At 45.8% G+C, this 23,484-nt stretch overlaps 1 protein-coding gene across 5 annotated transcripts in view; it reads right to left on the bottom strand.

The window, feature by feature from the left end:
* pcnx1 (pecanex 1) overlaps nucleotides 1-23,484 on the bottom strand; it is a 450,027-nt gene that overhangs the window by 325,938 nt on the left and 100,605 nt on the right. For all 5 annotated transcript variants that reach the window (XM_072486041.1, XM_072486049.1, XM_072486025.1 and 2 more), the window contains exon 2: nucleotides 4,132-4,340. In XM_072486041.1, coding sequence (XP_072342142.1) covers nucleotides 4,132-4,340 — 209 coding nt within the window. The remainder of the gene's footprint in view (nucleotides 1-4,131; nucleotides 4,341-23,484) is intronic.

The raw sequence follows: 23,484 nt of genomic DNA, 5'->3' as shown, positions 1-23,484 counted from the left end.
TACACAGAGTGGTGGGTGCGTGGTATGCACTGCCAGCAGAGGTGGTGGAGTCAGTCATTAGGGACATTTAAGCGACTCTTGGCCAAATCAGATGCACACAGATATTGTGCCATTTTTCAAAGGACAGCAGAGAAGTTCTCCTGGCGTTTTTTACAAAAGTAATTCCTCAACTAACATTACTAAACCAGATTATTTGGTCAATTATTTCTTGCGATGCCATTCTGTGTGCAAACTGGATGTCAAATTCCCTCATTTACAACAGTGACAATACTTCATAAGAACTGTAAAGTGCCTTGGGATGCATTGAGATCATAAGCGGCATTATATAAATACAATGTCTTTTATTTCTTTTGGACTTCAGAGAGGGTATTAAAAGAACATCTGAAACACTGCATTGACGTTTAAATGCAGTGCTTAATTTGTGTCATTGCGTCTTTCATTGAAGTTTGATTTCTGTTGTATTAATAATCATACTGAAGTGACTCTTGAAACAAATTTTGAACAAATACTGTTGACACCATCATTCCTATAATGGATATTATTTCAGGTGCCTTCAGGACCAACTTAGAAAGTAATCCTTATTAATCATTATGTTTCTCAGTAAGGATGATGTGGAGATGCCGGCGTTGGACTGGGGTGAGCACAGTACGAAGTCTTACAACACCAGGTTAAATCCAACAGGTTTGTTTCGATGTCACTAGCTTTCGGAGCGCTGCTCCTTCCTCAGGTGAATGAAGAGGTATGTTCCAGAAACATATATAGAGACAGATTAAAAGATGCCAGACAATGCTTGGAATGCGAGCATTAGCAGGTGATTAAATCTTTACAGATCCAGAGATGGGGTAACCCCAGGTTAAAGAGGTGTGAATTGTGTCAAGCCAGGACAGTTGGTAGGATTTTGCAAGCCCAGGCCAGATGGTGAATGATGAATGTAACGCGACATGAATCCCAGGTCCCGGTTGAGGCCGCACTCATGTGTGCGGAACTTGGCTATAAGCTTCTGCTCGGCGATTCTGCGTTGTTGCGCGTCCTGAAGGCCGCCTTGGAGAACGCTTACCCGGAGATCAGAGGCTGAATGCCCTTGACTGCTGAAGTGTTCCCCGACGAGAACATTCCTGCCTGGTGATTGTCGCGCGATGTCCGTTCATTCGTTGTCGCAGCGTCTGCATGGTCTCGCCAATGTACCACACTTCGGGACATCCTATCCTGCAGCGTATGAGGTAGACAACGTTGGCCAAGTCGCACGAGTATGTACCGCGCACCTGGTGGGTGGTGTTCTCACGTGTAATAGTGGTATCCATGTCGATGATCTGGCACGTCTTGCAGAGATTGCCATGGCATGGTTGTGGGGTGTCGTGGTCACTGGTCTGAAGGCTGGGTAGTTTGCTGCAAACAATGGTCTGTTTGAGGTTGCGCGGTTGTTTGAAGGCAAGTAGTGGGGGTGTGGGGATGACTTTGGCAAGATGTTCATCTTCATCGATGACGTGTTGAAGGCTGTGAAGAAGATGTCGTAGTTTCTCTGCTCCGGGAAAGTACTGGACGACGAAGGGTATTCTGTCGGTTGTGTCTCATGTTTGTCTTCTGAGGAGGTCGGTGCGGTTTTTTGCTGTGGCGCGTTGGAACTGTTGATCGATGAGTCGAGCGCCATATCCCGTTCGTACGAGGGCATCTTTCAATGTCTGTAGATGTCTGTTACACTCCTCCTCGTCTGAGCAGATCCTGTGTATACGCAGAGATTGTCCATAGGGGATGGCTTCTTTAATGTGTTTAGGGTGGAAGCTGGAGAAGAGGAGCATCGTGAGGTTATCCATGGGTTTGTGGTAAAGTGAAGTGCTGAGGTGACCGTCCTTGATGGAGACGAGTGTGTCCAAGAATGCAACTGATTTTGGAGAGTAGTCCATGGTGAGTCTGATGATTGGATGGAACTTATTGATGTCATCGTGTCGTCGTTTCAGTGATTCTTCGCCATGGGTCCAAAGGAAAAAAATGTCATCGATGTATCTGGTGTATAACGTCGGTTGAAGGTCCTGTGCGGTGAGTAGGTCTTGTTCAAACTTGTGCATGAAGATGTTGGCGTATTGGGGTGCGAATTTGGTCCCCATGGCTGTTCCGTGCATCTGGATGAAGAACTTGTTGTCGCAGGTGAAGACGTTGTGATCCAGAATGAAGCGGATGAGTTGCAGAATTGCATCTGGAGATTGGCAGTTGTCGGTGTTGAGTACTGAGGCTGTTGCAGCAATGCCGTCGTCATGTGGGATGCTGGTATAGAGTGCCGAGACGTCCATTGTGACGAGGAATGTTCCTAGTTCACGGTAGCATTATGGATAGCACAATTGCTTCACAGCGCCAGGGTCCCGGGTTCAATTCCGGCTTGGGTCACTGTCTGTGCGGAGACTGCACATCCTCCCTGTGTGTGCGTGGGTTTCCTCCGGGTGCTCCGGTTTCCTCCCACACTCCAAAGATGTGCAGGTTAGGTGGATTGGCCATGATGGATTGCCCTTAGTGTCCAAAATTGCCCTTAGTGTTGGGTGGGGTTGCTGGTTATGGGGATAGGGTGGAGGTGTTGACCTTGGGCAGGTGCTCTTTTCAAGAGCCGGTGCAGACTCGATGGGCCGAATGGCCTCCTTCTGCACTGTAAATTCTATGAAACTGGTCCATGGGTGCTGAGTTTCTGTAGGAAGTCCGTCGTGTCGCGACAGAAGCTGGGCGTACCTCGTACGATGGGTTTCAAGATGCCCTCGATGTAGCCAGAGAGGTTCTCACACAGGGTCCCATTGCCTGAAACGATAGGACGGCCTGGTGTGTTGGCCTTGTGTATTTTCGGGAGGCAGTAGAGATCTCCAATGCGTACATGGGATGAGAGCACGTAGGGTGCATATTTTAGTGACTGTTACATTGCATAGCTCTCAGTTTAATGGGACAACATTTCTCAGAGTTGGGGATTACAGAACTTTTCATGGCAAACCTCTCTACCATAATTCCAAATCATCTTTGACAGTCAGTCTGGCTCAGTGTTATTACTTTCACCATGAATCACAAAATCATGGGTTTTCATATTATGAAAGGCGGCCATTTGGCCCATCATGTCCCCGCTGGCATAATCCCACTTCGCTGTTCTTGCTCCATAATGTTGTAAGTTATGGGACCTCAAGGACATATCCTGAAGCCTATAATTTAGTAATGTACTGATGTGTCAGCCTAAGAGAGGAATTTATTGTCAGCTGTGCCGCCTTTTGAATGAGACACTGAACCAAGGCCCCATCTGCCTGGTGACGCAAACTAAAAGATCTCATGGCACTATTTGAAGTGGAAGAGAGTTCTCACACTGATCAACACTTAGTTCTTGATAAACACCACTAAAAAAATATTTATTGGTTATTTATTCCATTACTACTGATGGAACCATGTGCGCAAGTTGGCTGCTGGATTTGCCTGCACAACTAGTGACTACAATCAAAGTGCATTTAATTGACCGAAGAGCACTCTGCAACATCTGAAGGACATGTATATAAATGCAAGTTCTTTCTTTCATCAATTACAGATGCATGTTACCACAGAAAGACAAAACCCAAGATAAAAGGTCAAGCTAATTCTTGTTGCTAATTATAAAACACCATCATCCTAAGTACACTCAACCTAAAATGTGACCACGAATCAACAGCTTTCAATGAATTCAGCATATACCTTGCTACTGCACAGAACTGAGAGGACAAATGTAGATGTAACAGAAGTTCTTAAGCAATAAAATTATGTAGGACAACAACATTTTCAGACAATTGTCTTCCTAAAACAATCCAATAAAATTTAGAAGATCCTCTATTACTAGCCAACTTGATGGAAAACTGCAGTAATAATCAGTAAGCTTTTAAACTTTAACTATTAGCAGACAATTTAGAAAGCAAAGGAAAATAATTTTGAGATAATTGAAAGCTTGGTCAACTTGCAAAAACATCACTTCAGATAATCTCTCAATGATCTCAATTTTATTTTGGCATTCAGATAATCACTGCATTGGCAAATATTAATTGTCTGTTCAAAGTAGTAAGGCAGTTGCAAACAACTAAGTATGTTTGAAAAGAAGTAGCATATTTGAATGACTGTAGTCAGGCATACAGTATATCAGTCACTCACCCTGGTCCATTGCTGTCATCTCTCCTGGATGATCCATCCTGCTGCTCAGTTTTTGCATGTCTCTCAGTTATCTCACTGCTGCTTTGATCCACAATCTCTCCTTCATCCAGTGCATGGTGCAACCGATAGTTCACTGTTTTAAGCACAATAAACACAGCTGCTATAACAGCACTGTAGCTTCCTACAATAATCATGCTTGATGGAAGGGCCTGCAAGAAAATGAAAGTATGCAAACATTAAGAAACTTCAAGCAATATTTCACTGGATGCATATATTTAAAACATCATCTTTACTCCAATTCTTTTTCTTCTAAAAATATTGTCTTTCTATTCTGCACAGAAACTTCATCAAATAGTTTGGGGGAGGCTGATAACAAGGTTCAGGTGTCTGCCTCTGGTACTATATAACTCATAATAAAACAGTGATTATGGCTTTCTTCTTTCTGCCAATAAGGTATCCTAACACACAACTTTGGAGTCCCTTCAACCAAAAGAGGAGAGTTCAAAGCACCATCAACTTGTTAACTGCATACCTGAAGGACATCAGAAAATGACAGGCAAACATTCTATTAACAGAAGAGAAAAACTTGCACTTATAGAGCACCTTTTATGACTCAACATCGCACAGCACTTTTGTTAAGATCCCAGATCAGACACCAATACATGTTAGAATACTGGACAAGAACCCCAAATGCTTTTTTTAAAAAAAATTCTTTAAAACTGTGATGAAAGGATACTTCTCTCCACGAGTGATTCCACTGACAAATAAGGATATGTTATATTAAACCAAATTCATTTAGGTGGGGGCGTAAGGCAGCGCTTTGCAGAACATCGCTGGTACGTCCGCAAGCAGGACCCGGACCTTCCTGTCGCTTGCCACTTCAACTCGCCGCCCTGCTCTCACTTCCACATATCCGTCTTTGGCCTACTGCAATGTTCCAGTGAAGCCCAGCGCAAACTGGAGGAACAGCACCTCATCTTCCGATTAGGCACATTGCAGTCTTCCGGGCTTAACATTGAGTTCAACAATTTCAGACTGTGCTCTCTCCCCTCACCTTCACCCCATTTTTATTTCTCTCAATTTATTTTAACTTGTTCCATTGATCTGTTTTTCCCTCACCATTGTTTCCCCTTCCCCCTCCCACTCTACTTGGGCCACCTGTTCCGAATTGTCCTTTGACACTGCTCACCTTTGTTCTGCCATTCACACATTCTAATCTCTTTATGTGCCACTATCAGCGCCCTTCTTAGCCTTAACCACCCCCATTTACATTGCTTTTCACTTCTGTCCTCAACATCTTTGTCAATCTCCACCTATCACTGGCCCCCTATCCATGCCCACTGCTACACACCACCACCCCCAACTACAGTATAAATCTGACCTCATTTCCAGTTCTCTCTAGCTTTGACAAAGAGTCATCCAGACTCAAAATGTTAGCTCCCCTTTCTCTCCACAGATGCCGTCGGACTTGCTGAGATTGTCCCGTATTTTGTTTTTGTTTCAGATTCCAGCATCTGCAGCAATTTGCTTTTATATGCTTTAATAACATTACTGCAATAGATTTTATAAATATATATATATCTGAACTCAGGCTTTCAAAAACATTGCTGCAACAGATACAAAATACAATATAGAAAATAATTTCTTACATTCATCACACTTTGCAGCTAATTAAGTACTTTTGAACTGTATTCACACTTGCAATCTAGGAAAAGCGACAGCAGACTTCCACAAACAGCACTAAATAACATGTTTTTGTGATGTTAATTGAGAGATAAATATTAGCCAAGTCAGTGGGTATAACTTCCCAGATTTTTTTCAAAATGGTGTTAAGGGATCTCTCAAGTCCAGTAGAGAATTTAATGTCTCATCTGTAAGACTTAACAATTAATAAATTCACCTCAAAAGAGGAATGCTGAATCCAAAATATTCTAATGGTCTTTCGTGGTCAGCCTTCGGGATGTTGACTTCAAAAAAATGCCTAAATCAGTGGCTGTTGATTTTTCCTGAAGCTTAGCACAGTATTTACTTTCATTGCTCCGACAAAGAAACAAACATAATCCTGCTATTCTATCCATAAAGGAAACCACTAAACAATGTTCCCTTTATATCCCGAATTACCACAGAAATTAAATTGTTGACCAATACATCACAGCACAGCCCATATTACCAGGAACAAATGATCAAATTAACCAATATTGAACTTTGTAACACTTGAGTATTCGCAATTAGTTTACTATATTAACAGGTTTCACAGGTATAATTGAAAAGTGCACCCAGTATAAAGAGAACAGGCCATGCTATAAAGAATGGGGAGAGGGGACTTCCGGTGACAGTGATGTGCTGAGTAGTCACACATCAGGTGGCTCTCCTCCTAAGAACCCTTTCACTCAAAATAGCCCAAAACAGGGAAAATAATATCCCCTCACCCTATCTAACAACAGCACGAGAAGATGTTGAGCAACAGTACTTCACGAGCCATAAAGAGACAAAAAGCAGCAGAAACCATGAGAAACAAGCAGTCGAGACGGTAGATGAATGAGGCGGCCAAGTGCCGGCTACACCAGAAAGAAAGGGACCGGAAAATCGCACATGGGGCTCCCCCTCACTGGAGGGTAGGAGGAGGACGTCCCTCTCTAGGGAACGAAGGGAACTCAGGGAAGAGATAAAAAGCGACATTCAAGCTGTGGTCAAGGTGGCAGTCGCGAGGCCCTGGCCACCATGCAGGTAGCCCCGGACAAGACAGAGGGGTGACTGGAAGCCCAAGGGAGCACCATCAAGGAACTAGATAAAGCCTGTACAGATCAGAGCAACCGGATCGCCGCCCTAGGGATGGAAATAATGAGATCGGTCACGATGCAAGGAAGTCTGAAAACGAAAATAGAGGACCAAGAGAAGCAGAACTTAAGGAGAGTGGGCCTGCCGGAAGGGATCAAAGGCAGGGACCCCATGGAGTATGTGGCCGAGATGTTGGGAAACCTGGTGGGATGGGACAGCTTCCCCAACCCGCCAGAAATAGGCAGAGCCCATTGGTTGCTCTGGCCGAAACCCAAGACGGAAAGCAGCCGAAGGTGATAATCGGCAAGGTGCATCAGTACCAGAACCGGGAAAGAATCCTGCGCTGGGTCTGGCAATCAAGAACCTGCAACTGGGAAAGGCACCAGATCAGGATATATCAGGACATTGGGACAGACCTGGTCAAACACCGGGCAGAGTTCAAGCCCTGTACAAGAATAGCAGAGTGAAGTTTGGGATGCTATATCCGGCTAAACTCTGGGTCACATTCCAGGGCAGGGGGCTTTCCCTCACGACTCCGGAGGACATGGACAAATTTGCTCAGGAAAACTGGCTGGGAAAACAGCAGCAAAGATAGCAGTGAAAAGATCACCCGCAGGGACTGAATTAACCTGAAAGACACTTTGCACGGGACTGCAGTGCCTTGCTCTGAATACGGGAACCAAACAAAACGTAGGAAGGAAAAGACGAGGACAGTGGAGCACAGGAGAGGGCGAGGAGGATAACAGGAGAGGAAACCATATCGCGGGCGAAGGGTAGACACATAACCAACCCCAGGAGAGGGGCCATCACACTAATTTCTCGCAGAGGAGAGAGCGCCTGGCAATGGTTTGGGGGTGGGGGGTGAGAAGAGAAACACCAATGGGGCGATAGCTAGGGGAGGTAAACAGGGAAAAGGAGAGTAGGCGGGGGGAGGGGCAATAATAGGGGGCGGGGGGGGAAGGTGAAGACAAAGGAGAGAAAGAATCATAAGCGAAACATAGGGACAAGGATGGTATGGTCTCTAGACTGGCTACAACAGGCCACACGTGACGGCTTGGAAAACAATGGCACCGCAAGCAGCCACTTTAGAGCAGGGTTTTTCAAACTCAGGGTCGCGTTCCGTGGGTGGGACGTGGACAGGTGACGGGAGGATCGTTCAGCAATCGGTTGTGGCATTCCCCATTGCGGGAAGAAGGCCCCAACGGCTGGAACCGGTTGTTAAGATTGTGACCTGCGGCTCAGTGGTTAAGCTGTTCAACAGCCGGCACAACGTTCGCTTGCACTCCCATGACATGAAGTCCTGGTCAGGGAGTGGTCAGCAGTCTGTGACTGGGGTGGATGCTGCTACTGGGCAGTGAGAGGGATGCCAGGCCATGTTTGTCAGCGAGACATGCTGAACAAACAAAGCCAATCAATATGGCTGATAAGTCAACACCGGAAGAAACCTACAGTCATCACTTTGTGCCCCCACTCTCTGGAAACCAGGAAATAAGTACTTTAGGTGAGAATGGAGCACGAGATGACTTGGATGTTTGGATAGTGCAATGCAGTTGAACCAGTAAGAAATATTGTGACATTGCATGTGTTTGCAAGTTACTTCATCAGTCTAAAGTCATATTTTGTAAAGTAAAAACAAGATTGTACTTTTTTCTATGCTTGTTTAAATTTCTAGAGAAATGGAAATATATTTAAAACAAAAAGTGTGTATAAATGTAAGAATGCGCATGTTCAACTAAAATAGTTTTCATTTTCCGTCGTAAAAAGTCATAAACTTGGAAAAATCAGGTATTGGAAATAAAGTTTCAAAGTCAAAAAAATGCTAGCCATGACCAGCCTTTGAATATGAATGATGGAGTCATTCCGCCAGAGGCAGCGACAGAGAGAAGGCCACACGCCCAGCACATACACTGGTGCCACACGCCCTATACGTCCAAGATTTGGGCGCAAAATCATGGAGGACAGATTCATCCATTTTGTAGTTACCAGCAAGCAAGCAACAGGACTGTGTGAAGAACTGAAGATGGATTATTTTGTAATGAGGAAGAGAGAACCCGAGGCACAAACGGGTCAGGATCTCACAATTGAATCTGCTGGAGAGAGCTTCTTAGGAGAGTCTATGGCAGGACACAGCAGTGCCGGTGTGAGCTGTATCCAGGGCCGCTGATGAACAAATAATTAAGAAGAAACTGAAATCTGGAACAAAGCAGTCGAAAGATGATTTTTTGAGGTATTGCTTTAATTGTGCCAAAGCAAAGCCCATGTGTGTTATATGCAGGGAAGTACTGGCAAATGAAAGTTTAAAACCCTCAAATCTTCAAAGACATTTGAAGACTAAGCATGTCGAGGTCGAGGACAAACCTCTTGATTTTTTTTCAAGGGATGCAGCGAGAACTTAAGTCATCAGCTGAAGTCCTTCGCAGAAATGTAACATTGAATGACGAAGCAAGTGAAATCGTAAGGACCAATAAGGCTCATCTGCTGCATTTAAAATAAGGAATCTAGTGTGTTGCAAAGGTCGGCCGGGGTGGGTCACTCAGGTTGGTTGGCATGGGCCGAGAACGTCAGCCAGTGTGGGTCCCGATGGTCCACCAGTTGGTAAAAGTGGGTCCCAGGAAAAAAAGTTTGAAAAACACTGATTTGGAGGGTCCCTGAGCAAAGAGAAACCCCAGCGTGCAGGGGCTCAGCCACATGACATACACATAGTTGGCAGCCATGTGGGGTAACCCATGGACAAAGGGAAATCCCGGAGTGCAGGGGTCCAGTCTCATGGTGAATACAGTGACCCCGGCCATTTTCGATGGCCCCCTAACATCTACAAGGTAAGTATGGTTGATCCCGCAGGAAGGGAGCGGACAGAAATCTTTTATCAGAATACACCTGGAACGTCAGGGGACTCGATGGCCCTGTGAAAAGATCCAAAGTCTACACCCACCTGAAAAGTATGAAAGCTGACATAGTCTTACTCCAAGGGAAAAGGGCCAACTGCGGTTAAGGAAGGGCTGGGTGGGACAGACCTACTACTCTAGCTACAGGACGAGAACTAGGGGGGTTGCCATACTTTTAAATACGAGGACGATATTACTGCGATGAGGACGGATATGGACTCAGGACGGTAGTCATGTTCAGCGGTGCTCTGCACTGGGCACCAGTGGTACTGGTCAACATATACGTGCTCAACTAGGACGACACGGAATTTATAACAAAGACTATGGTGGAAATATGTGCCTGACATAGACAGCACCAACGTATCATTGGGGGGGGGGGGGGGGGTAACTTTAACTGTGCACAGGACCCATGGACAGGCAGGTCGAACCCCAAAACAGGGAGGACTTCTAATATGGCAAAGGAACTCAGCACATTCATGGAGTCATGGAGGTTCACCCACTCAGGGGAGAAGGAGTTCTCCTTCTTCTCCCAGGTACATAACGCATACACCCGGATTGATCTCTTTGTAATGGGGAAATTGCTGCTTCCAGAGATAGGAAGGATGAAATACTCAACGATCATAATATCCAACCACACTCCACACTACTTGGATGTGAGGTTGGAGTCAGGCCATGCCTAACGCCCCTCCCATGGAGGTTGAACACGGCCCTCCTGGGTGAACTTAGAACATAGAACTGTACAGCACAGTACAGGCCCTTCTGCCCACGATGTTGTGCCCAACTAGTCTGAAACTAAGATCAAATCAACCTACTCCCAATCATTCTAGTGCACTCCATTTGCCTATCCAATAACCGCTTGAAAGTTTCTAAAGTGTCCGACTCCACTACCATAGCTGGGAGTGCGTTCCACGCCCCAACCACTCCGAGTAAAGAACCTACCTCTGACATCCCTCCTATATCTTCCACCATGAACCTTATAGTTATGACCCCTTGCAACAGTTACATCCCCCGGAGGAAAAAGCCGCTGAACGTCCACTCTATCTATCCCTCTCATCATCTTATACACCTCAATTAAGTTACCTCTCATCCTCCTTCGCTCCAATGAGAAAAGCCCAAGCTCCCTCAACCTTTTCTCATAAGACCTACCCTCCAATCCAGGCAGCATCCTGGTAAATCTCCTTTGCACCCTTTCCAATGCTTCCACATCCTTCCTATAATGAGGTGACCAGAACTGCACACAAATGCTCCAAATGTGGTCTAACCAAGGTCTTGTACAATTGCAGCATAACCTCACGGCTCTTAAACTCAATCCCCCTGTTAATAAACACTAACACACTATCGGCTTTCTTCACGGCTCTATCCACTTGGGTGGGAACCTTCAGAGATCTATGGACATGAACTCCGAGATCTCTCTGCTCCTCCACATTCTTCAGAACCCTGCCGTTAACCCTGTAATCCGCATTCAAATTTGTCCTACCAAAATGAATCATCTCACACTTATCAGGGTTAAACGCCATCTGCCACTTTTCAGCCCAGCTCTGGATCCTATCAAAGTCTCTTTGCAGCCTACAACAGCCCTCCACATTATCCACTACTCCACCATTCTTGGTGTCCTCAGAAAATGTACGAACCCAACCTTCAACTCCATCATCCAAGTCATTGATAAAAATCACAAATAGGTAAGACTTTCGGAGAGAAAATACCACAGTCCACAGATGAGTATATTACTAACAACCGGAGCAGGGAGGTCGCACCCTCCACACTCTGGAGGTGCTGATGCTGTGATCAGGGGTGAAATTATTGCCTACAAAGCACAAAAAAAGACAGGGAAGAGAGGATGGCTAGGCAACAGCTAGTCAACTCCATACCGGCAATACCCCACGACCCCAACCGTAGAGCTCCTGGCGGAGAAGAAAAAGCGACAAATTGACTTTGACCTGCTATCCACGAGGAAAGAAGAGCACCAACTCCACCAACGGAGACAAAGTCAGCACCTGCTGGCTCACCAGCTGAGAAAGCAGGTAACCACAAGCGAAATAGCAGTTTAGAGACAGCAAGGGCAAACTAGTAGCAGAGCTGGAAAAGGTCAACAACATATTCGAGGTCTTCTACTAGGGGCTGTACACCTCCGGGCCCCCGAAGGGGACTTGGGGATGAAGCAATTCCTCGATGGGTCTGACATGCCAGTTGTGGGAGAGGATAGGAAACAGGGGCTGGAAGCACCCTTAGAACTGGGAGAAATCATGAGAGGGCATCAACTCCATGCAGGCGGAGAAGGTGCCAGGACCAGACGGATTCCCAGCGGACTTCCACAAAACATTTGCAATGGCACTGGACCCACACCTGCGGAGGTATTCATGGACTCGCTGGTGAGGGGCACCCTGCCGCCAAGCCTCAATCTCGCTGATACCCAAAAAGGGCAAAGACCCAACAGAATGCGGGTCCTATAGACCCATTTCGCTGCTCAATGTAGATGCAAAAATACTGGCCAAAATCCTAGCCAGGCACCTGGAGGACTGCATACCAAAGATGGTTGCAGAGGACCAAACTGGCTTTAAGGGTAAACAGCTAACATTTAATGTCAGGCGCCTGTAGAACATGATAATGATCCCATCCAGGGAGAGAACACCAGAGGTGATCATCTCCCTGGACACAGAAAAGGCCTTTGACAGAAGCGAATGAGAGTACCTCAGGCAAGTATTAGAGTGGTTTGGGCTGGGGACAGAGTTCACCGCCTGGGTGAAACTCCTATACAGCGCTCCCATGGCGAGCATGCCGATGAACACCACCAGTTCCAAGTACTTACAGCTGCACAGAGGCACAAAGCAGGGATTCCCATTGTCCCTACTGCTGTTCGTCCCAGCGATCGAGCCACTAGCGTTCGCACTCAAAGCGGCAAGAATTGGAAAAGCATCCGGAGAGGAGACTGAGAGCACAGAGTCTCACTGTATGCAGATGACCTGCTCCCCTACATCATGGACCAGAAAGCAGCATGGAGGGAATCATGGCTCTCGTGAAAGAGTTTGGAGCCTTCTTGGTTACAAACTCAGCCTGAGCAAAAGTGAGATCTTCCCGGTGAACGCTGAAGGGGGAGGGGCAGAGCTGGAGAGATTGCCATTTAAATAGGCCCAAAACAAATTCCACTCTCCGAGGATCCAAATCACCCACGATTAGACACGGATCCACACGTGGAACCAGCCAGCCTCGTGGAGGAGGTTAAAATCGTGGGTGATTTGGATCCTCGGAGTGGAATTTGTTTTGGGCCTATTTAAATGGCAATCCTGCTCAGCTGGCGGTCAGCACCAAAGCTGCAGACTGGCTGTCCAATGTAGCCACCTAAATTGGCCAACTCGCGATTTAAAATGGCGAACGGCAAAGGCTGAAGGGAAATTCAGCCAACACAGGCAGAAACCAGCAGGTGCCGGTTACTGTGTACACTCTGCTAAAGCCCAGGCAGCATCGATACCAGCGACCATCAGCATAACAATGTAGCAGCCATCTACATACTGATGAGCAATCCCCGGGAACAATAGCAACATTTGGGACACACAAAACTAAGCCAGACTCCCCGGCGCCAGCAGGAGCCAACACAAAAGAGGTTAACGGACACCTCAAGACCGCCCATTGATCAGGGAACCACTCCAGTATTGAAGAAATCGAACCAAGCGATTGGAAAGAAGTCCAATCACCCAGAACCAGGTACAGGGTCCGCCCCGAAAGGCGGGAAGCCCCTGGGGACTATAAAGTTAAGCCCCCAAGTTCAACTCACTCTCTTCTTCCTGCCCGGGTCACCCAGCAACGCGAACCAACCCTGACCGTGACCGGTGCAGTGACCGCCGAAAGAAGTAAGTCTCAAGTCAACGCTCGATATGAGAGGCGCTCCTAGCTACCAATCCGTACCAACTTCGAATCCTGCAGACTCAGAACCCGAACAAAAGGCCATTTGTTCCCCTGACCTGGTGGGCCAGTCCGAAGTTACGTATAGGCCTGTTAGTTGTAGAAGTAGTTTAGACGTAGAATTTGTGCATGAGTAATGATTACTGTGTATAATAAATGTGCTTTGATTTGAATCTTACTAATCGGTGTATTGAGTTATTGATCATTACTTGGACTTGAACCTCGTGGCGGTATCATAAAGATACCTGACGACTCGAGAGCAAAGGTAATAAAACAGAGCAATTGAACCAACCGGAAAGTTAGCAACACCAACCTGTCGGAATTTCTCCAAATGGAGAAAATCAAATTCACCAGCTAGAGTTCGGAAGAGGACTTCCACAAGATGTGGAAGCCATTCACCAATCTGTTCCAAGACCTGTTTGTAGCCAGCAGCCAATAAGCCAGGGGGAGGGGGAATCCATGGAGAACCACAGACACAAATGGAAAGGGCGGGGTGGGGGGGGGGGGGGGGGGGGGGGGGAAACAGAGACACAGAATCAAACCAGACCCCACACCGGGAGGAGGAAGCGAGGCGGGGATACCCCCTCCGGACCAACGGCTTCTGAACAGGAACATCCAAATAAGAGCAACTTAACACAACACAACATACATAGCACTACGCTACCCCAATAGGTCCAGACTCAATGAACAAAGACACACCAGACAGCTAGTAGTTGGGATTAGGAAGCCAAGTCAAAGCTGAGCACTTGTATAAAAAAAAATTTTTTTTAAATGTGAATTGTAACCGATGTATACAGTTTCCATGTATGTTCACTTCCATCTTTGTTTTCCATGAAAAGAAAAACCCTATACAAATATTTTTTTTAAAGAATTGGGGGGGGGGGGTGGAAAGAGTGGGCCTGACTCATTGGTGCCGCGGGGAGCCGGAATGGACTCAATAGGCTGAGTAGACCTCTTTCTATACTGCAAATGACTCTACACATAAGACAATTAAACTAATTTTAGATCAAGAGTATTAATCCTCGATAGTACTGTTTAACACGACAGAAAATAAGGGCAGCATGGTGGTGCAGTGGTTAGCATTGCTGCCTCACAGCGCCAAGGTCCCAGGTTCGATCCCGGCTCTGGGTCACTGTCTGTGTGGAGTTTGCACATTCTCCCCGCGTTTGCGTGGGTTTCACCCCCACAGCAGGGTAGGTGGATTGGTCACGCTAAATTGCCCCTTAATTGGAAAAAATGAATTGGGTACTCTCAATTTTTTTTTTTTTTATATAAACACTACAGAAAATATTTCTTACAAATGAAGAAAAAAACTGCACATTTATTTTTACTTATTCAAAGGATGACAACATCACTGCTAAGTTCTGCATTTTTGCCCATCCTTAATGCCTCTTGAGAAGGTAGTAGTGAGTCATCATCTTGATCCATTGTAATCTATATTCTCACAGAGTGCTGTTTGGTGGTGGTAGAGAAGGAGGGCTGAGGGAAAGTTCCAAGATTTAACTGTGACTATGGAGGAACAATATAATTTGGGGTCAGAATAGTTTAGGACTTGGAGATGGTGGTAGTGAACCCAGCCCCAGCTCAAATTGATCTTCTGGCTACCGGAGATCATGGCTTGGGAGATGCTGTTGGAGAATCCTTGGCAAGCTGCTACTGCTGCTGTCCATCTTGTAAATGCTAGACACTGCTTCCACGGTGATGGTCAGAGTGAATGTTTAAGGTGGGGGATGGGGTGCCGAACAAATGAACTATTTGGGCCCAATTGGCGCTGAGCTTCGCAAGAGTTATCGGAGCTGCACTCATCCGGCAAGTGGACAGTATTGCAACAAACTCCTACATGTGCCTTGCAGATGGTGAAAAGGTTTTGACAGGTCAGGAGGGAGTGACTCACTGTTGAATACTCAGCCTCTGACCTGCTCTTTCATGTTCAGCTAAGTTTCTGGTCAATGGTTGACCCCCCCTCTTCCATGTTGATGGTGGAGGATTCAACAAATCTAATGCCACTGAATGCAGGAGGTGGTTAGATTCTTTCTTCCTCGAGATGGTCATTACCTGGCAGTTAAATATCAATAATATCTATGCCATGCATTAGCCCAAGCTTGAATGGTGCCCAAGTCTTTCTGTATGAGTTGCAGCATCTAAGGAGTTACAAATGGAACTGAATACTGTCCAATCATCAGTGATTTTCATGACAAGTATTATGTTCTAAACTAGGTCCATTATGTATAACAGGCAGAATGTTTTTCAACGTTGCATTGAGCCAGTGATGTTTCCTGTCTACTTAAATTGTTTGCCTAAAATTATAATCTTTCACCTAAGGCAAGTTGGAGTCATTTCCTACTATTTTTCATCTTATCCGCCCAGGTTTAAAAAACATAGCAATAGAGATTTTGTTTCATAAAGCAATATGTAAAATGAGGCACTATTTCTGTGCAAAATCAGCCTGTACCTAGAGATATTGGCACCTGGTGTACAGCTTCAGTCACTAGGTGAGAGACTTTATCATGTACAAAGACTGTTAAAATCTGGCAAAAGAGAGACCAGTGCCATCCTTGTGCTTGCTGATCCCAATATTGTTACTAAGCAACCTGATAAAGCAATCAACGGCAGATGAAACCAAATTGTAAGATATGCATGAAGGTGCTGCTTCCTCCAATCAAGTGAGAGAGAACTGAACATGAAACACATGCTCGGAGGTGTGATTCCACTGCATTTCATAAGTGTGTTGTTTAGCACAGCATAACAAAAAAAGTGTACTGATACAAAGCAAAGCACTATAAAATAGATTTCATATCAGCCATTAAGTTGGGCCAACTGAGGGCGGCACGGTGGCGCAGTGGTTAGCATTGCTGCCTCGCGGCGCCGAGGTCCCAGGTTCGATCCCGGCTCTGGGTCACTGTCCGTGTGGAGTTTGCACATTCTCCCCGTGTCTGCATGGGTCTCACCCCCACAACCCAAAGATGTGCTGGTTACGTGGATTGGCCACACTAAATTGCCCCTTAATTGGAAAAAAGAAAAATAATTGGCTACTCTAAAAAAAAATTTTAAAAGTTGGACCAACTAAAGAAACTAGTCTCACCCAAATCCAATATTTATTTTTTTCAAATTTGTTCATGGGACATGGGCATCGCAGGCTGTGCCATCATTTATTGCTCATCCTAATTGCCCATGAGGGGCAGTTAAGAGTCAAATGTACATCAGAACCAAAATAGCACTGTGAATCACTGATTGAAGAACTGAAGGCTTTGTTGTAAAACGTTTTCACAATTCCTCATACTTCAGATATTCACATATCACCTAGCTTTCAATTTGCTAGTGTAAGAGTCCTTCCTTTGTTGTCATTAATTTTATTTTAGTCCGTGGACTCATAATCGAGATGTGCCTTTAAGCAGAAGATTCAAAGTTAAAAACAGCCTGCTTGCCCACGGTGTTCCCAGGTTTTGTATTTTGGATAGAAGAAACCAGACTCCTTGGAACAAGTGGATCTTAAGAACCAGGTTATGGAGGGAGTCGGCTTGATTGGTTAACTGGCAGCTGGTGGGTGTCCTGCCTGGCAATGGTCATAGAATCAAAGAATTTACAGTCTTTTTGGACATTAAGGTCAATTTAGCATTGCCAATACACCTAACCTGCACACCTTTGGACTGTGGGAGGAAACCGGAGCACCTGGAGGAAACCCGGAGAAGACACAGTCAGTGACCCAAGCCGGGAATCGAAATCTAAGTGCTGACGCCAACGGAGGATCCGTAAGGTATGCCGTCAGAGGAATCAGCGGCACACTGATTCTGGTACACCGGGTCCGTGATGGATACGTGCAGGGCTGACAGGCTGCAGTCGTGCTTAGAACGCGCACGCGCACGCACGCGCACGCACGCACGCACGCACGCACGCACACACGCACGCACACACGCACCGTGGCCGAAATGATGGGACAGGTTTCTGGAGTGCCCATACAGCTGATGGGTTGGCTGGAGCCAGAGGGTCACCGATATGACCAAGGACACGAGGTTTATAGCGGGCTATCTGCGGTACACGCAGCCACATGGCTGCCTTGCCGGCTGCGGTAATGGTGTTGCGTCCACCCCGACCCCACAGCCCACCGCCTGGCCATCCCCCACTCCTCCCCCAGCCTTGGCAGAGCTGCCCGACCAGCGGTATGGCTGACGGCGAAGTATGGCGGTGCTGGACACTATGCGCCCTCTCCTTCTCTCAGCAGCCACCATGCCAGGTTCACGATTTGTGAGAGCACACATGGACCGTGCCGTCGGGAACTCAGCCCGTCAGAGGTGGAGAATCATAGGTGGGCCCCAATAATGATAATGTGAACAATGTTGCAACTACCGTGCAACGCATTGATGCCATTATCGGGGAGGCGGAGCATTGCGATTCAGCATCAAACAGGTGCCTGCGCGATTTTGGCATCGGGAGCTTTTCTCCATTCAATCACACGCTCCGATTTCGGTGTTGGCCAACGGAGACTCCCGCCCCTGCTCTATTGTTCTGTAAGCAGCGTGTGCCTGGCACGTCGTTTGCTGTAAACCTTAAATGATGTGGAGTCTGCAGACAACCTTGCCAGGTGTGTGTGTATATGTATGTGTGTCTATGTGTATGTGTGGTTTTATATATATTTGTTTAATTTTAATACTGTACATAATAAAAGGTTACTTATGTTTTAAAGTTACAAACCTGGTGTCTGTAGTTTATCGGGCTCAACCAAAGACCTCGGCCGGAATTTTCCGGTATACGGCGGGCGGGCCGTACCGGCACCAAAGAGTGGCGTGAACCACTCCGGCGACAGGCCGCCCGGAAGGTACAAAATCCTCCGCACCTTCGGGGGCTAGGCTGGCGCCGAAGGGCCTCCGCCGGCCGGTGCAAGTTGGCGCATGCGCAGGAGCGCTAGCGTGTTCTCAGAACTGCTGCCGTGATTCCTTCACATGCACAGGGGGTTTAGTCTCCGCGCCGGCCATGGCAGAGCTTTACACAGGCTGTCGGCGAGGGAAAGAGTGCCCCCACGGCACAGGCCCGCCCGCAGATCCGTGGGCCCTGATCATGGGCCAGGCCACCGTGCGTGGGGGGGTTGGGGGTTGCCGGGCCTGGTTCCCCCGCCGGTGTCCCCCCCCCCCCCCAAAAAAACTCTGCAGGCCGCCCTCAGAGCCAGGTCCCGCCGGTACAGACCTTGTGTAATTTATGCTGGCAGAACTGGCCGAAGACGGGCGCTTCGGCCCATCGGGGACTGGAGAATCGCTGGGGGGGGCCACTGCCAATGGCACCCGACCGGCACGGCGCGATCCCCTCCCCCGCCAAAAAACCAACACTGACCAAATAGTCCATGCCGTTATTTATGCTCCACTTGACCAGCAGAGGAATAGTGAATGAAAGGGATGTGGTGTGAGTTGGAATAAGTGCAGACTTTTAGATGAGCTGAGTCAGGGAGTTTTGGATGAACTTCAGTTGAGGAAAGGTGCAAGACGGGAGGCTGGCCAGCAGAGCATTGGAATTGTCATGTCGAGAGCAGCGGTTCCCCAAGTGTGGTTCTCGAACCCTGAGGGGTTTGCAATATCTTTCAGGTGGTTGACAGGAAATATCCCGTAATGGTGGGAGCAGAAGTGTTTGCATGTCAAAATTACAGGAAAATGACAGCTGTCAGTTCGGTGCCCACCAAATGATTGGGGCCCAGGCACTCATTGGCCAAGTAACCTGCCATGCAGCATGGTCGATGTCCAAAAGAACCAATTAGGTATGTAGGTCATGCTGATTGACAGGTTACTTGGCCAATGATTGTTGTTCTGACAACAGTAATAATCACTGGCCCAGTAGAATGCACCTTGTCCAGCACCTCGTGACTCGAATTAAAGTGGGAGAGTTGGATGTTGTGTGTCTTCTGCTTGGATTTTGGAGGGGTCTGCTGCCTGTGCTGTAGGAATGGAGCTTTCAGGTCAGTCCCTGCATTTTAATTAATTTCTCCCAGCCGACAGCACCTACAAAAGCAGATACTGACCAACCTCATCTGTAAAACCTTGCTGCTTCAACAATGTTTGCTGGCCGAAGCCTTACCCTCCCAATCTCTTCGCTAAATTCTAATGGAGGACTTCAGGGTTTAGGGATGAGATCAAGAGGGAAAAGGCCCTGGGACACAGACAAATACTAGTCCTCACTCCCCTCCTTATCTCTGTCGAGTCTTGAAGATGTCCCCAGTCAAATCCTGCGGTGATGGGTCTGTGCCCACTGCACTTACCTCTTCTCTAGGATCTCTTCTCCGAGTCCTCCCTCAGTGTCTTGTCGAAGGACAGGGGGAGGACTTTTGCTCATCGGAATGGTAGGGTACTGCTTCTCTTGCTGGTAGAAAATCAAAGATGCGTTTATTGCATCACTACCGACATGTGCCCTCACGCCCAATATTAAAGGCTCCATATAATGGTGACTGGTGACATAATCAGGCCAGAATGGAAATGACTGGGTCAGTCGCCCATCAAGCGCGCCTGAAATGTTGCAGTTCTGTAAGTAACTAGGTTTTGTTTTGTGCATCCAATTTGTATCCTTTGTTTATTGCATTTTGCTGGAGCCATAATCCTGCTGCATACTACTTAATAAAATTAATAATGTAATAAATTATTGATAGTGTGCAATAAAGTGTATGAAGAAAAATATTCCCAAGATCACTGTGTTAGGATACCGGATCAGAACCCAGATTTTGTTAGGATACCAGAGGCGGAATCCAAACAATTTTCAATTTGTAAAGCTGTGACAAAGAATACTTCAGGAACACCAGGAGTGATGACTTTGACCAATAGGTGTCTTTTATGCTCAAACAAATTTTAATTTAAACACAGAATGAATCACATTAATATCAAAGAAATGGCTTTACAATTAACAGTTTAACAGTTTCTAAATAAAAGGAAAAACTTTAATTCTATCTACACCTGCCACTATATAATTTCCAACTAAACAACCCAATATAGTTCAAAATCCACTCAGAAATAAAGCTAGCAATCAAGGTTACTTGCTGCTCTTTGTGGCGATAGACCCTTTCAGGAACAACCTGAAAATCCTCCTGTCTTGCTGTTGAACTTAAAATCTTATAACAGACATCAAAATTACAGACAGATCTGGCCATTCCCATTAATTACATCATCTGTATCCCACTAAGATGTCCCCTGACCTGCTTAGCTAGGACTAAACATAATCCATCAAATTATCTACACCCTTGGGAACCTCCAGGAAACAAAATATTATTCCATTAGCCATCTCTCTGGAAACAAGTAAATGGATAAAATCAATGATTACCTCAACTTCTACAACCCCTCAATCACAGCTTTAGCAGAGATAGTGTCTATATGTATTTGGACCCAGGGCGTTTAATAACATTGCAACAAAATATTATATATAACAATTTCTTACATTCATCACAACTGCTTTTGTAATTTATACTCAGATAAGAGAGAAATTTGACATTTTTATGAAAAGGGTTTGTGGGACGTTAAAGTTTGGGAACCACTGGTGTAGAGGTTTTGGTTCAGATAACCTGAGGCAGAAACCGAGCCAGGCAACGTTACTGTGTTGAGAAAAGGAGGTCATGATGATTGGCAGGATAGTGCATCGGAAACGCCACTAAGGCCCAATTAGAACTACAAGGTTACAAACTGTCTGATCCAGCTTCAGAGTCGACAGTGGGGGGTGGGGGGAGAGAGAGAGGTGTCTGGTGAGAACAGAATTTTGGGCAGAGACTGAAGCCAATGGTTTAATATGTAATTAGAGAGTAGATTTCCAAACAGGAAACTTTTAAGTATGCAGAGAAAAATAAATGATATGGGAGAATCCTAACTGACATACAAACGCTGGGCAAATCTAAGATTATCTAAAAGTAAACTGGGAAACAGAACCTAGGATAAACAACAACAGAGCAAATATTTTTCTGAATAGATTTTCAGTTGAACACATCTATATACACAAATCCACATTTGCCCATTCCATTTTTACTTATGTTTCATTAAACCCACATTTTACATCTAACTGAAGTGCATTTCATCAAATCAAAATGGTGCAAAAGATACACTCAGTTTGGAGCTCATGTTAAAGTTTGCATGAATATACATTGTATACACCAGATATTTGCTTAAAAGAATTTCTTCATTGTCTGAGGCAGGGGCAAAAATACATGCTCAAAGGCCGTATTTTTAAAGTATTTCTGTTTTAGCACCAAAACATAATTTCGTCACAGTGCTAAAGTTCAATGTTCTACTCAGTACAACTCCTCCCCCTAGTGCTGCCACACCCCACCCAATTTAGACGTAGTCATATTCTAATTGTACAACACACTAATCCCTCAACATGGTGATAAGAGGGTTATTCTTTCAATTTGGCAATTTGTTGATATTAAAATGATTTACCAAAGTGAATATTATTCACCGTTTGCATTTCATTTACAGCTTTCAACATCCCTTTGGATTCATTACTCCAAATCTCATGACAGCCATGGTGTAAATGAAAAAACATGACAGCATGTCTGGAGTCCCACAAAATGTTTGCTTTGTTCTTGTGTCTAGTTTGCATCAGGTAAGCCAAGAAAGATGTGGGCCTGCGGACAAGCCATATTAGTTTTAGTTAGTAGTTGAAGGGCAAATAACGGAAAAATTCAATTTCAAGTGCTTCAAATCACAGGTTAGTTCAAGTGAACGGTTTTACAACAGCAAGCAAAAAACAAGAAAACATCTGCCTGAAACTGAAGATGATAAATTGCATTTATTCAGCATCACAAATTAAAACATTGCAAAAATTATCAAAAAAATAGACACTGAGCCAAAGAAGGCTGAATATTCACGGGTGACCAAAAGCTTGATGAAAGGGTTGAGTTGAAAAGGCTTTTAAAAGAGAACCTTACTGAAGTAGTGATGCAGAGCACTAATCCACACGCCTCCTTCTGCACTGTAAATTCAATGATAATCTATGATAAATCTAGGACAAAGGTTCGGCACAACATCGTGGGCCGCAGGGCCTGTTCTGTGCTGTATTTTCTATGCTTATGTTCTATGAGACCAGTATGGTCAATTGTATCAAGAGTGGATATGAAGGACAAGGACTAAAGGTAATAAATACATCACAGTCAAAATCATGAAAAATCTTGTTTGCAACTGGACTCTGAAATTTGGGGAAATCTAAATGAAAAGATACAAGTTACTCGTGAAAGACGTGCATGGATATGGGAGTTGGCAACTAGCTTACATGCTTGAGAAGGAAGAGAGCTTGAAGATGGGTGCAAGTTTTCAAGGAAAACAGGATCAAAGGTGGACACTGAGACAGCTGACGATGGCAATTTTTAAAGTGTGGAGGACAACCCTGGGAAAGGGAACCATTGAAACTGTCACCACACAAGGGGAGATGTACAGTTCGGTAACCACAGATTAATGGGTAAAAGGCAAAGAGAGCAGGAAGTCAATCACATGGATGACAGAACCCCCAGAGGCCTTGTTCATCGTGGCCGGAGACTTCAACAAGGCCAACCTCAAGAGTGTACTGCCAAAATTCCACCAGCACATCTCCTGTCCCACCAAGGGCGACAACACTCTTAACCACTATGACTCAAAAATCAAGGGCGCCTACCGTTCCATCCCCCGACCGCACTTTGGGAAATCAGACCATAAGACGGTGCTCCTTCTCCCGGCATACAAGCAGAAACTGAAACGGGAGAATCCAGCTAAGAAGGTCGTGCAGTGCTGGTCCGAGGAAACAGAAGAGCTTTTACGTGACTGCTTAGAGACAGTGGACTGGTCCACATTTAAGAACTCAGCGACCA

This window comes from Scyliorhinus torazame, chromosome 2, assembly GCF_047496885.1.
Source record: "Scyliorhinus torazame isolate Kashiwa2021f chromosome 2, sScyTor2.1, whole genome shotgun sequence".
In the NCBI taxonomy this organism is placed as follows: domain Eukaryota; kingdom Metazoa; phylum Chordata; class Chondrichthyes; order Carcharhiniformes; family Scyliorhinidae; genus Scyliorhinus; species Scyliorhinus torazame.
This window is presented reverse-complemented; position numbering and strand designations above follow the sequence as displayed.